At 27.5% G+C, this 14,926-nt stretch overlaps 1 protein-coding gene across 1 annotated transcript; it reads left to right on the forward strand.

The window, feature by feature from the left end:
• Positions 1-2,243: 2,243 nt before the first annotated feature.
• Positions 2,244-5,927, forward strand: LOC114376028 (UDP-xylose transporter 1-like). The gene is made up of 9 exons (XM_028333927.1): positions 2,244-2,444; positions 2,590-2,667; positions 3,318-3,443; positions 3,560-3,744; positions 3,862-3,929; positions 4,029-4,161; positions 4,318-4,479; positions 5,060-5,335; positions 5,584-5,927. Exons 3-9 carry the CDS (start codon positions 3,323-3,325, stop codon positions 5,686-5,688), a joined length of 1,050 nt encoding a protein of 349 aa, XP_028189728.1. The 5' UTR covers positions 2,244-2,444; positions 2,590-2,667; positions 3,318-3,322; the 3' UTR covers positions 5,689-5,927.
• The last annotated feature ends 8,999 nt before the right edge of the window (positions 5,928-14,926 follow it).

Raw genomic sequence — 14,926 nt, forward strand, 5'->3', positions numbered from 1 at the left:
TAAAACTTGAGACGTATTACAAAAGTTGCAAAATTACTTGGTTGTTTGGCAGTTTATTATTAACCCGAATCTTTGAAAGCTTTTAAAAAAATTGTTAAAAAAATTAACAAATTATGTTGTGTTTGGTTAAGGGGAGGGAAAGGGAAAGAAAAATAGAAGAAAAATAATATAAATTTTATGTAGATCTCACACTTTTTATACTTAACTTTAATTTAAATATTTTTTTATTTTCATTCTTTAAATCAAACACAACATTAATAATCATGTTCATTCTCATAATTTTCAATTTACTGGGGTGTATAATAGTTAAACTTCATTCTCATGATGAATACCAAGTACATATTTAATTTAAAGTTGAAAGGTTCTCAAACATTAATTGAATAAAAAGTTTTAAATTCTTCCTTCTCACATAATGTACATGAAAATGTATATCTGTTGATCCTAACTTTAAATCAAACATGCTCTAAACAAGTGAAGCACTTACTACAACAGTGACCAAACCAATGTGCACCTAGGCAGCTTCACCACCACAGTTGTTACGGTGTAGTGTTGTGTTGGAAAGAGTGAAAATTGAAACTTTAGGATTGAATGATAGAGCGGAAAATGAGGGATGAAATATAAGAATCAACAACAAAGAAGAAAAGGGATATCTTAACAGGATAGATAGGTCATGAAGATGAAGGAGTTAACGACAATGGAAGACTTATGAACAGTCTTTTTCAATTGGTTGCCCGAATCCGTGTTCTGTGAGGATATATTATTTAAGTATTCTTTTGTAATATCTTTTTAAATTTACTTTTTTATGATATCAGGTCATTTTTTATTTGTTTAACAATTGAAAAATATATATGACTCGAACAAATACAGAATGTGACTTAATAATAAAGAATGTCTTAAAAAAAAGTATTTTGGTAGCATTCTTCTTGCTTGCCAAGGGAGATAGTCAGATAGAAATTGCAGTCAACAGCATGGAAATGCAAGAACTTCCATCAATAAAAAATAAGGTTAAAAATGAAAAAATTAAAGAATCACATCAGCAATATGGAAACTATTGCTATTATCTTCTAATTAATGGTAAAAATTACATCAATAACATGTGACTAAACACGCTATGCATACATAATATCAATTTCACGAGTCATTTTTTCTTACTGACATATATATTGCACTTGCACATAAGCCAATCCGGACAAATTAATCTAAACAGCATATAACCGTGATCTTTTTTAGACAAATTTTTTAAATAAACACTTATAAGATACGTAAATAAAAAGTATAATAAACCAAGTTTCTTCCGTAGGTATAAAATTAGCTCATGTATATGTTAATTTATAAAATTTATCTTATTTAGCTTTTTTAAAAGTTGATTTTAACTCTTGCAAAAACTAATTTTAACTTAGGAGAAAAGTTTAATTCATTTTACCTTCTTATATTCTCCTACAGATGTTTTTGAGAAGTTTTACTCCAATAGGGTCACAGTAAACTTTCACATCAACTTCAATTTTGTATCATAGATTTTTACTGTTTTCTACCCAATAGGAATGTTAAACAAGCACGAAATTTGAGCAAGAAACACTAGTAGCATAGTAGCTAGCTAAGTAGCTATCAGCTTAACTCTAATGGTTTATTTTTTATGGAGGAGAGGAGCTAAAAGGACACACAACTTTTCTTCAAAAGAAAAAACTGAAAGTCTCGCATGGTAATTTGGAATTAGGAGTGAGGTTGAAGTCTGTGGAATGGGGTTGGAGGGTGTTGCTTAAAATGCCAGATACCTGACCTGGCCTAAAAAGAAATGTTGGTTTCACTCACCTTCCTGACTTGTGAGTCAAGACTCATTTAGCCTACAATTTCATGAAAGCCATGTGAGACATATGAGTTTGGTAAATGACATTAGCTATAGCCTAATTAATAGAATATGCAGCATCCAAATTTGGACCAAAACACCCTTCCTGATTTTAACATCCTATCTGTCCAATCTTGCTGTGGCCATTCAAAATGACTCAAAGGATAGCACTTACAACAAACACTCTTGTGCACAACACAGGGGCCTTTTGGTAATTGTGACAAAACATGTCGTCTCATGTTAACTAAGATCGATTTCTATGTGTGTTTGTCAATAGTGACAATCTTGCTTCAAATGGCCGCTAATTAAACTCCCGCCATCCCAACAAGTTAACGGCGTTAATTAGGCACCAACAACAACAACCCATCAAAAATATATAGGCCACATAACATAAGCTTCATTCTCACACAAGTTCACCCTCCAAAGTCCAATCCACTATCACTCACTCTCTCTTCTCCTACCATTATTTCTCTCTACCTTAAACTTCCACAATACAACTCTCTCTTCCTATAAACGCTGTTGTTTAACGTGAGAACTTGGGTGATCTTTTTGGAGTTGTAGGAGCCCTTACACCTTGCAGAATCATCTCTACATTCCCAAGGTATGTGATGAAATCAATCAATTAATCCAGTTCTATATGGATCGGATATGGTTTATGAATTGTGGTCATTTTCATCATGTTCTTCTTAGTCACAAGTTTAGTTGATCAAGGTTTCTTTTTCCTTATCTTGTGTGATCCTTTTCAGGGCTCCTACTACGCAATAACTCCAAGCCCGATCTCAAATTAATATTTCATTTACTCATCTTAATCAATATTAAATAAGGTACGTGTTAATTAATTTCTTTTTTGGCACCAACCCCATATAGAGTAAAAGCTACGCAACACATTACTTGTTAGTAAATTATTACGCTTTTTAGTATCTGATAATAAATGGGAATGATTATCTCAAGTGAAACTTTAGCTTGGATTCTCTCCTAGGAAAATCTCCACTATCAAAATCTCAAGTCTCATTTTTATTATTATTTAAATTCTCTATGTCTTATTTTTATTTAAGGGTTGAGATTACACTGGACTAAAATGTCACATGAGGAAATCCAAACCCAATAATAAATTGATAAATGATGCTATACTTGTATGAAAATGAAAACGATGAGGGTGACATCGATACAATAAAGGCAAAACAAAATTGAATAAATAGATCGATATTTAAAGAAAAGTGTAGTCTGTTTGGATACAAGATTAGAAGCTCTTTGAAGAGCTTCTCTACTGAAAAAAACTTTATATTTTCAGTAGAAAAGATCTCAAAAGCACTTGTGACTTGTATGCAAACAGACATTATGTCTAATTGAATGACATTAAACTGAAATACAATGCAAGAAATGGCTCTATGAATTTTATTTTTTTTCGTTTCTTAAAACTGATATAAACTTGTAATTTGGCACTTTGAAATCTTGAAAAATATGTCGACTACAGAAAAGATGGGAGAGATGTCAAACTTCCAATTGGGTGTGATTGGTGCACTATTTCTCTCTGTGGCTTCTTCTGTCTCCATTGTCATCTGCAACAAAGCCTTGATGAGCAATCTTGGCTTCCCTTTTGGTGATAATCATTCATTTTATCCCCTCTTCAAAAATCATACAATTTTGGCGATCAATAGTCAAATTTGTTTGCATTTTCATATCTAACTTTTGTTTTTTTTATTCCATTTGAACCAGCCACAACGCTTACTAGTTGGCATTTGATGGTCACATTTTGCACCCTTCATGCGGCTCAACGCTTGAATCTATTCGTGTCTAAATCCGTTGACTTGAAAACGGTCATGCTTTTTGGTATTCTAAATGGCATCTCCATTGGATTTCTCAACTTGAGTCTTGGCTTTAATTCCATTGGATTCTATCAGGTTTTAATTACCTCAATATTTTACTACCATAATACTAATATCATGGAAATCAAATGAATCATTCATTATTTATACACGTATTAATTTTACCTTTTGGAATGAATGATTATTTTGCAGATGACAAAACTTGCTATCATACCATTCACTGTATTATTAGAAACTATTTTCCTAAAGAAGCAGTTCAGGTAACAAGTTATTGTAAGGACTTCATATTTGTAATAATTCAAACTAGTCAATGGTAATATATGTATTAATGTAAAGTCTTAATATGTTAATACGTGCAGCTCGAAAATAAAATTCGCTTTATTCCTATTACTTGTGGGAGTTGGCATTGCTTCTATCACAGACCTTCAGCTCAATTTTGTGGGAACCATTCTTTCCCTTCTAGCAATCATAACGACATGTGTTGGCCAAATTGTATCCTTTATTGCTAAGTACTCACTCTTCCAGTTGTAGCATGTAATTATGGTTATCAATTAATTATGATGGCTTAGACTTGATATCATTAATTATCTTAATTAAATTTGAGGAAGATTGGATATATTTGTATCCTTAACCAAGTGTTCAATTTAGCTGACCAACACAATACAGAAGAAGCTTAACGTCTCTTCCACACAGCTACTCTACCAGTCTGCTCCATTCCAAGCAGCAATTCTTTTTGTTTCAGGCCCTGTTGTAGATCAGATGCTCACCAAGCAAAATGTCTTCGCCTACAAATATTCTCCTGTGGTCTTGGTAATATTCAATCCTCACCATGTATTATATTTAAATTAATATGCATGTCATATGCGAGTATTGGAGCAGAACCACTGTTGTTACAACTAATTTCCACGTGAACCTGTAACTGAATTTTATTAATTCTTTCATCTAAAATGAGAATCTCAGTTACCTATCACGTAAAGATTGGTCATGACATATACACATGGTGATCCCAGACCATGTAATAATTTTTCTTCACTATACATAATTTCAACTAATTTTCATGTAACATGTAATCGAGTTTCATTAACATTTTTGCATAAGTTGAAAATCTTGATTGTACCTAATGTGAAAATTGATCAAAACCTTAAACACTTGGTAGTGTTGGGCCATATGAAATTTCTCTTCTAATACAGTTTTTTAAGTGTTTTCTACGAATGTGAAACTCACGTATTATATTATAAATTTTAATCAATAATAAAATGAGTGTATGAAAAAAAAATGTGCTATTAACACTTCACTTCTCTCAATATGTGTATAATTGCTAGAATTACCCTATGAAGTATGACTGATAATTTTGTTTTTTTTTTGTTCTTGATAAAAAAAAAAAAATCAGGCATTCATCATCTTGTCTTGCTTGATAGCTGTTTCTGTGAACTTCAGCACATTTCTGGTCATAGGCAAAACATCTCCTGTAACATATCAAGTGCTAGGCCACCTGAAGACATGCCTTGTTCTAGGATTTGGCTACACATTACTGCATGACCCTTTCACCGGAAGGAACATTCTTGGAATACTAATTGCCGTTTTTGGGATGGGTTTGTACTCTTATTTCTGCACTGAGGACAACAAAAAGAAACAGTTAGCTGGTGATCTCCCATTGGCCTCTCAGGTACCTAATTAATTCTCTTCTACCTTTGTTTCTTGCATTTTCTTTCCTCTGTCTAAATGGACAATTTAGCTAGAATTTAATTTAAATGCAAAATACTATCTGTTAATTAGAAATTATGATAGATATGGTTTTTCAAATAATTATTATAAAAATTAATGAACTTAATATACATGAAAATAATTTGTTATTAGATGACCCAGTGTATAGACTAGGACTATTTTTATTTCTTCAATTTTTATTCTTTACAGGTCAAAGACAAAGATAGCTTACCACTTTTGGCCGGGAAAAACGTGGGTAATCAAAATGAGGAAAATCATGAGACTAATAAATTAAGCAAGGATTCTGTTATTTGAAAGGACAGGCTCCCATTTCTTTTTCAGATTTCATATATTTTGGGTTTCTTTCAATTTCTAGGAAAATTGTAATGAGTGTAAATCAAATTTGTTTAATAAGTTTTCTGTAACTTTAAGTCGGTGCATTTCATTACCTACCATATATATATTCGTTAAACTGCAGGAAATTAAATTTTCATAAATTTGTAATCCTTTTTTTGTGTCAATGAAAAGGTAGACGCCAATTATTTTGTGATTCATTGCCGCGTTGTTCTCCATAATAATCATAGAAGGTGCATGTTGCATCCCATTTTATTATGAGAAAAAAGTTATGAATTATATTGTTATTCAATCATCTGTATGTTAAATTTATTAATTTTTAAAATAATTATTTTAAAGTAATTTAAATGGTAATTTATTTAAGATTGGATGACATACAATGAGGGTGTGTATATTAAACTTTTGATTATGATTATTATTATTATTAATTAATCTGAAGACTTTTGATGAAAATTAAAATGTTGTATGCGTAGTGAGCGGGCTACTCATTCTCTGGTGTCTTAGAGGTTAGAACCATATTATTACATTTACGGGTAAGATTCAAATTTAATTTTCCGCTTAATGCGTTTTCAGCACATTACTTTCTCTCTTTTTTCTTTTTTTTTTTACATCAGCACATTAATCTCTAAAATGTATATAACCAAGGGTTTTCTTGCCTGCATATCATCCTCCTCCATATATTACATTAGATATAGCTATATGTCAAAAAGTGTGTAATTAAACCTAAAAAAAGCAATCCTTTAAGAAAATGCTTTTCGTGTTAGACATTAAAAAAAATGCATATATCAAGCATTACAAATTTAATGGGCTCAGCTAGATTAGCCCAACAAGGTCCCAATCATTGTTGATATTTGATAGAATCTCTATATTTCTTTTTAATTAATCGTTTGTTTAAGGTTGTGAAATAAAAATAATGTCTTCATTTTATTATAATTACTATTTTATTTTCTATTATAATATTATTATATTATTTATTCATCTTAAATTAATTTCTCTATAATTAATATTATAAAAACTTACACTACCATAACATCAAAGGACAATTATTTGTTTTTCTCTAAAAAGAACATGCTTATGAGATATCCAAGGTAGTAGAATGTCAAATTACGACGTTGACAAAGAAAAAAAAAATCAAAGTTAGGACGTAGCCCTCAAATTGTTTTGTGCTGACTGGAGAGTGTTGATGGATGAATCGGAGTTCATTACTTTCCAACGACTTTCATTTATTAATAATTGTGTTTAATAAATGGGCATTTGATTTGTATTGTACTAGTAGTTAGTTGTTCATTGATTAGGTAGCATGCAGATAGCAAATTGATTGATGAATGGGCAATAGATTATTCTTATCATCTACTACTAGTAGTAAGAGTATGTTTTGCACGTATTTTTATTCAGCTTTTAATTCTTTTTACTAATTGATAAGTTTTTTTTAATTATATTAGTAATGGTAAGTAATTTTTTATTAATTTGTGGCGTTTTATATAAGTTACTCCAATTGACGTTTTTTCAAACACTAATTTCTGATATTAATTTTATTCTTTTTTCTTCTAAAAATATTTATTGAATTTTATTTTTATTCTTTTTGTATAAAGTAGAGTTTTATCATTCATTTTTATTTCTTTTCATCCACTCATTTGCACGTTTGACACACTGACCCATTGGCTGGGCACTGCCCTTGTTGCTCATTCTTTTTTCTTTTTCTTGCTTTGATAATGCTACAAGACATTGATAATGAAAAATGATAAACTTATCTTATTATTATTTATATTAAACTAGGGGTAAAAATGAGTCTAAATTGAATCTTATAATCCAATCAACCCGAACCAAAGTGATTTTTTTTTTTTGGATTGTTTTGAATTTTAAACTTGCTCACATGATAATATAGGTTTTGAGCATTAGATTTACACACATCAAACTCAAACTTATACTATTTTAAAAATATATATTTATATATTATATAATTTTATAAATCTATATTTTTATGTTGTGTAATTCTAAATTTTTAGCTTTTGGGACTATTCATTAATTTTATTATGATTTCTTATTTTTTCCTTTTATTTTTTTTTTACTTTTATTTTCTTTTTTATTTTTCTTTTTTACTTTCTAAACTAATGACCAAGCCCGAATTAACCCAAATATGACTCGGACTATTCGATTTGAATTGACAAAGAGTTTTGAAAAAATTGAATCAACCTAAACTATTTAACATTGATCAGTTTAAATTTAAATATCTCCTAATTTCAATCTAACTCGACTCATGTTTATTCCTATGTTACACGGTTTACTTTAATCATTAAATTTTTTATAATATTTATTTTGTTACATTAACAGTATATAACAAGATGTTGATAATGATAGATAAAATGCGTTTAACTATAAAAATTATAATCATTCCAAAATATTATCAGTAAAATAAAATTAAAATTTATAAAAAAAATCATATAAACATATTTATTTGACATTTTATACATTTATTAGTTAATTTAAAATATAATTTTATAAAAACTTATAATTCATTTTAAAGTTATATACTTAGATATTTATTTACAAATAAAGTATATAATTGAAGTATATTCTTAAAGACGAACGTACACCTTAATGGATGGAGAAAACGACTATTGGTTTACCCGTGGCTTCATTAATCAGCTGTTAAAATATAATCCATCGTATACAATAAAACGCACTTTACCTTAACAGATAAAAAATTCTATGAACTGAAATGGTCTAAGCTCCTATAATCATTTTCAGAAGGATACTATTGAAGTTATCAAAAAGGGAAAGTAGAATACGGCATCAATTCTTCTATGGGACAGTTTATTCAGATGATTATGTAAAGATAAACGAAATTGAGAGAACGGGAGAAGGAAGAATTTTTTATTTTTATTTTTACTTTCAGTTATAAAAATGTTATATTGTTTTTTAATTTTACATGATTCTATAAAAAATAGTATTTTAGTTTTTATGTTACATAGGATAATATGTTTATTTTTATATAATTAAATTCATAATAAACAAACATTTTTAAGATATAAATAAATTATATCACAATTAAAATTCATAATGAATGAATATCTTCAAATATAATTATAATTCAGAGGTATTTTTGCAATGTTAGAAATTCAACAAGAAAAACATGTGGATATGAACAACCTTATTATCACTAAGGAATATTAGTCTCCCGGTACACAGTACACACACGTATATATGAACCTAGAAAAAAATTAAGAAAACAAGAGAGTGAGTCACTGTACGTGTATAATTCAAACATAAAAATATCCACAGAAACAAATGGACTTTAATTCAATTTTTGAATCAAAATGCGCTTTGCTCCTCCCAATTGATTTTAGATTGGGATGTCATGACAAAATGTAGAATTTAGTAAATAGAAAATTAGTTTTGAAAGTCGAAGAATGAACTTTGAAGTTTTTAAAGATGATATTGGTATAAAATATTCATTACTAAAAATAATGATGAATCTTTATAAGAAATTGTGAATGCATATAAGAAGAATATTCTTCTTCAACATGGTTTATTTTATACTAAACATCAGGATTTAAACTTTAAATCAATTGATTAAGTTATTTTTTAAAAAAATGGTAGACCTTATACTAATTTTTTAAGGGAACATTTAATAGTTAATTAAGAGTGTATAGAATGGAATTTTGAAATAGTATTTTACAAGAAAAAGCTGATTATTTTATTATTTTTCTTCTAAAAGTGTATTTGGAGAATTTTATCCAAATAGATTTTTAAAAAAGACAATCAAATCATTAAAATAAAATTGTATTTTTGGGACAGACACAAATTCCAGAATCCTGTAAACATCAGTAAATAAACCATTGTATTTCAATTATTTATAAAGAATCAAGGTTTCAAGAGAATATTGAAACTCTTTCAAAAAAGAAGATAATATTGAAACATTAAACAATTAAATAAATTACTGTATTCACTCTAACACAACAATTAACTAAGGAAAGTATGTACAATAGTCATTAATTCATCATAATTCATTAAACTGAAGCATTAGAATGACATTGTTTTAAAGTGGAGTGAGAGTAAAAGACAACTTGTTTGGTTTGGGATACTGTGTAATTCGTGATATTTTTCCGAATAATTAATAGAAATAGAAAATAGTATATCCATAAAGTCTCGGGCGAGCTGCATATATCTATGTTTTACATATGTTTAGCCTTTGATTGATCAAAACCTTGATTGAGTTAAGGGTAAACAAAAAGTGTTAGGTAAGCTAAATTGTTATATAAATAATTCAACTCTTCATTATAATAATTCATACCAACCTGAGCGTTATGGTGAAGGAGACATGGTTTGAAAGGGAAATTAGGAAATGACAAAGAAGGGTTATTTATTTTTCAGAATATAGGAAGTGTCCTCAGTATATATCCATACTGACACTTAATAAATTATCACAGCTGAACTACCATGACTGTGTGATTTCTATGATTCGTGAACCCATATCCATTGACCTGGGGACAATTATTCTATTAGAAGCATGGAGAAAAGTACCATGAACACAATCTAATAAAGATCTCAACTATGGTGGAAAAAGTAAGTAAACGAAATCACCATGCATCCGAAAAAGGATCGATTAGGCACGGCCTCAGATGTATGCTATCAATACTTTCTTTACACACTTTATCAAAAAATACGTACTGACTTGAGATCAGAAATGTACTTTACAAGTACCCATCCATTCTCTCACCATCCTAAAAACTATAAAAAAAAATATATGTAGGAGAGGACCATTAACCTAAGATTAAAAATTAGTTTAAAGCTGAAAAATTAGTTATAAAATTAAAAAATTAACAGATAATTAAAAATTAGAAAATCATCTTATTAAATCATAATTATTTGATAAAATTATATGTTGAAGTAACTGAAAATATAAAATTACATAAAGAATAAAAATAATAAAACTTTACCTTAAATAAAAAAGATTAAAAAAATATAATAAATATTTAAAGATAAAAAATAAATAAATATATAAAGTTATAGATTAAAATTTAACATTTTAAAAAATATTACTTAATATTTCAAAAAAAATTGGAAACTAATAATAAAACTTATTTATCAACCAATCAAACATATTTTTTAACTAATAAAATGTCTTTTCAAACTCATTCTAAATTCATAATCGTATACAGATCCCTTTTGTACAACATTCACAGTCTCTCATAACTAATACACAATAATACTCCGATTCAAATTTGTATTTTGAAAGTATAAATTAACATTCAATCAATACACAATAATATCTCCAATTCAAATTTTGTTAAATTCACGAAGCCCAACATTTCCAGCAAAACAAGTTTAAGAAAGTAAGTTAAAGTTAGCACAATAACTTGCAATATTAATAAATAAATAAAAACGGAAGCCTAACTCATTACACAATTTGCATCGATTCAATTAAAATTTGGGTTGAACTAAGTCAAAATTAAATCAGATTAAAAAATGTCAAGTACTTATTTAGTACTCCGAAAATATAAAGCATGCAATAGCGATAAGAAAAAATGAGAAGGAAAATGTTAGATAAAGTAAGCATTGTGACGAGGGACGGAAAAAAAAAATGCACATGGACACCCCCATGTTATTTGATATCTAAAGAGGAAAAAAAAAGTGTAAGTATAATAGGTGATATAATATTATAAAAAAAAAAATCAAAATAAAAAAGAAGAAAAGTAGATTACACTAATTATTCCTGAATTTTAGTGAAATTACATAAATTCTCTATGTTTTTTCTACCTCTACACTAACCCTTTTAATTGTTTAAAAAATATTAGAATGACACTTCTTACATATTAAATTAATCCCTTAATTATTTAAAAAATATTTCACCATGTTTTCCTGTAATTAAGATAGATTGTTATAAGTATTAAAAAAAAGTGAATATTTTGTAATTCCACGAAATCTTAGTGATGATTAATGTAATTTATTAAAGTAAAATGATGAGCGTTAATAATGGGGTGTTTTAACTTAGGTATATCCATATATCATTTAATAGGGGGGAAAAGTTTAAAATAAGATGAAAGAAGAAATGGATGTATTTTTGTTTCAACACTTCTTAATAGGATAAGCAACTTCACTCATGAAGTTAAGAGCTTTTTTTTTATAAACATATTTATTTGGAGAGAATCTTATTCAAAAAATACAGTCAGATATTAAATATAAATATTTATTCTAATAAGAATTAGTCTCTCGAGAGATTAAATCTCAGGTACTTATTAATTAGCTCTAAGAATGCCTAGCAATTTTTTTATAAAATATAAATCTAATCAAAGTTTAATGATTATATATTATTAATAAGTATAAGAAAAATACATTATCAACTAATAAAAAATCATCGTTGATAACAAATATATTATAGTGATTCATGATTTGTATAAAAAAATATTATAATAATTTATTATTAGATGATATTATAAAATTGTTTGTAAGTTATCAATGCACAACCTATATTTTCATTTAACAAATTTACTCTTTCAACTATAAATACTAATTATTTTGCTGACCATTGTATGTAAAATTCCGCATAAATCAAGCATTTACAGATATGTCATTCTATAATTGACATTTATATATTCATATTTTAAAAATATATTATTTACTCATTGAAAACATTATGTTATGGCAATATACAGTCACACTCAGGCGTTAACGTAGAACACATAAACACCTTTTCTCCATCCCACCTTCCAAAGTGAAACATCCGTAAGGCAGTGGGTTTGGCATCTTAAGAAGAATATGCATATGTGCATTTGCGTATTTGGTTTTAACTAGGTCCCATTCAACATTTTGTTGTCCTTTTAGCAAATAAATTACAACAAAAGATAGATTCATCACTTAGTCCTTGCTACCAATTGTAACATTTAAATTTAATATTAATTAACAACATATTTCTTCTTATTTGGAATAGTTGTTATTTTATGATATTAATTTTAATGCAATAAATTGAAGTATATATATTCATAGTTTATGATATTTTTTAACCTTTTTATAATATTTATAATTAACATTAAGCAATCATATATTTAAAATATTAAAAATGATAATAAAATTACTAATATTTTAGTTTGGTCAAAAATTAGAAAGTAAGTAAATGCCCATATATCTTTTAATAACTAATAAAATAGTTTTTTACTAATTAAATCAAGTTTTTAGTTTTTAATTTGTATCTTTATCTTTCTATATAATATATGTTTTTTTATTCATTTTTACAACTCAAAAGAATTTTTTTTGAGTGGTACAACTCAAAATATTATTGCTTGTTTAATACGCATGTTATAATTTGATGGCTGAGGATAACTATTGTTTCATTATCCTTTACTGAGCTCAAGTAGTGCGGTAAATTTGGCTATCGGAATAACTGAAAGAATATGTACCTTTTAAAATACAACTTGCATTTTAAATATAGTAAATGGTAGATATTAGTTCAATTCAATCAACGAAGTTATGTGGAGAAAAAATATATTATTAAAATAAAATATTTTGTGTTTGTTATTTAAAATCCATTTTCATTCTTTCCTTTTTTCTCAAATTTGTAAATAACTTTACTTAATCACAACTACTCAATTAATCAATAGGAACTACGGAATCTCCTTAAGGACTTGCCCATCAAGCCAATTTTTAATGATGTTAACGGAAAATGAACCCAATTTTTAAAGAAGGATGAGAGTTAACTTTAAATCTTTGAATACTTATGCTTTGTTTGGATGATGAAAGATTTTGAGAATAGAGAAGTAGAGTAGAGAGAAGTAAAAGAAAATAGATAATTAGAGGAAAAAATAGAAATTTTTCAATTGTTTGGATTGAGAGAAGTGAAAAAAAAAGTAGAAGAAAAAAAAAAGAAAATGTATTGTAAAATGTAAAGGTAAATAAATTATTTTAATTTGTTACGTGTCTTATCATTTTCTTTATTTTTCTCTCAATGTCTCAACAAATTAAGGATTGGTTTGGTAGGGTGGATTCACATTATTTTATTGTTCATTTCATCTATTTTTAGTTTTCTTTAGGAGAGAATTCTTTTTTTTTTGGGGTCTCACCATTCTTTTCTCTATTCTCTCACCGTCTCACTTATCTTTTTTTTTTTTTTAAACAACCGAAAAAAATATTCTCACTCAAACTTCTCTCTCATCAACTTACATATCCCCTGAATCAACATAAACAAATGATGTGTTATACCAATCTATTTTGACAAATCCTTAATAATATTGAAACTTGTACAAATCTTACAAAGCATAGTAATCAATCTTGAATAGCAACACATAACAACCGATTCCAAAAATAGAATAACGAGATAGTTGGTACTCGCGCGGATGGTCACTATTCAAATTTTCTTTGTGTGTATTAAACAATTAATATTATATATGTATATATATGCTTACTTACAAATGAAACATTACTCAAAATTCATGAGATACTCATAATTAATAATAAAAACTCACAATACTTAAAACATAGAAGTAAACAGAAGAGAAAGAAGAAGAAAGTGAGCAAGGAAGATCAAAGGAAGAAATAAAATTGGTTCTAATACGTAAGAGTGCGAAAGAGGAGGAAAACATAAGCAGGTTGCTAAATAAAAGACATGGTCATTGGAAACAATGGTGGGTTGTTAAAAAATAAAGTGGATTGTCGTAAAACATGTTGTTAAATAGAAATCCACTGATTAGATGAGTAATCCACTGACCCACTATTCTTATTGAGTCATGTATAATTTTTAGATGTTATTTTTTTTTCATTTTATTTATGTTTTCTCACACTAATAATACACTATTTTATTTCTATCTAAAATATAATAAAAATTATATTAACATTCAAATTGTTATAAAAAAATTATTGTTATAAACAAATTTAATTTTTACAAAATAAAAATTATTTTAAAATGACTCTAGACCTAATTGACTCAAGACCACCTAATCTGTTTATAATCGGGTTAATTCAATTCAAGCGTGTCATAAAATTACACAAACTCAATTTAATTAGTATATGAAATTTTGATTAAGTTATGAACATCCTTACGACCCTACTTTAATATCAGTTTATGCCTATGGATAATTTTATTTTTTTTGTCACAAGTAGTTACTTGAGTGTATATGTATTGATTAGAGGTAAAATAAAAAAAAATTGTAAAAAATAAAATGAAGTTATCTCCTTTAATTATAATATGCGATGGAAGAGGATTTTA

The sequence above is a fragment of the Glycine soja genome, chromosome 11 (assembly GCF_004193775.1).
Source record: "Glycine soja cultivar W05 chromosome 11, ASM419377v2, whole genome shotgun sequence".
NCBI lineage: Eukaryota > Viridiplantae > Streptophyta > Magnoliopsida > Fabales > Fabaceae > Glycine > Glycine soja.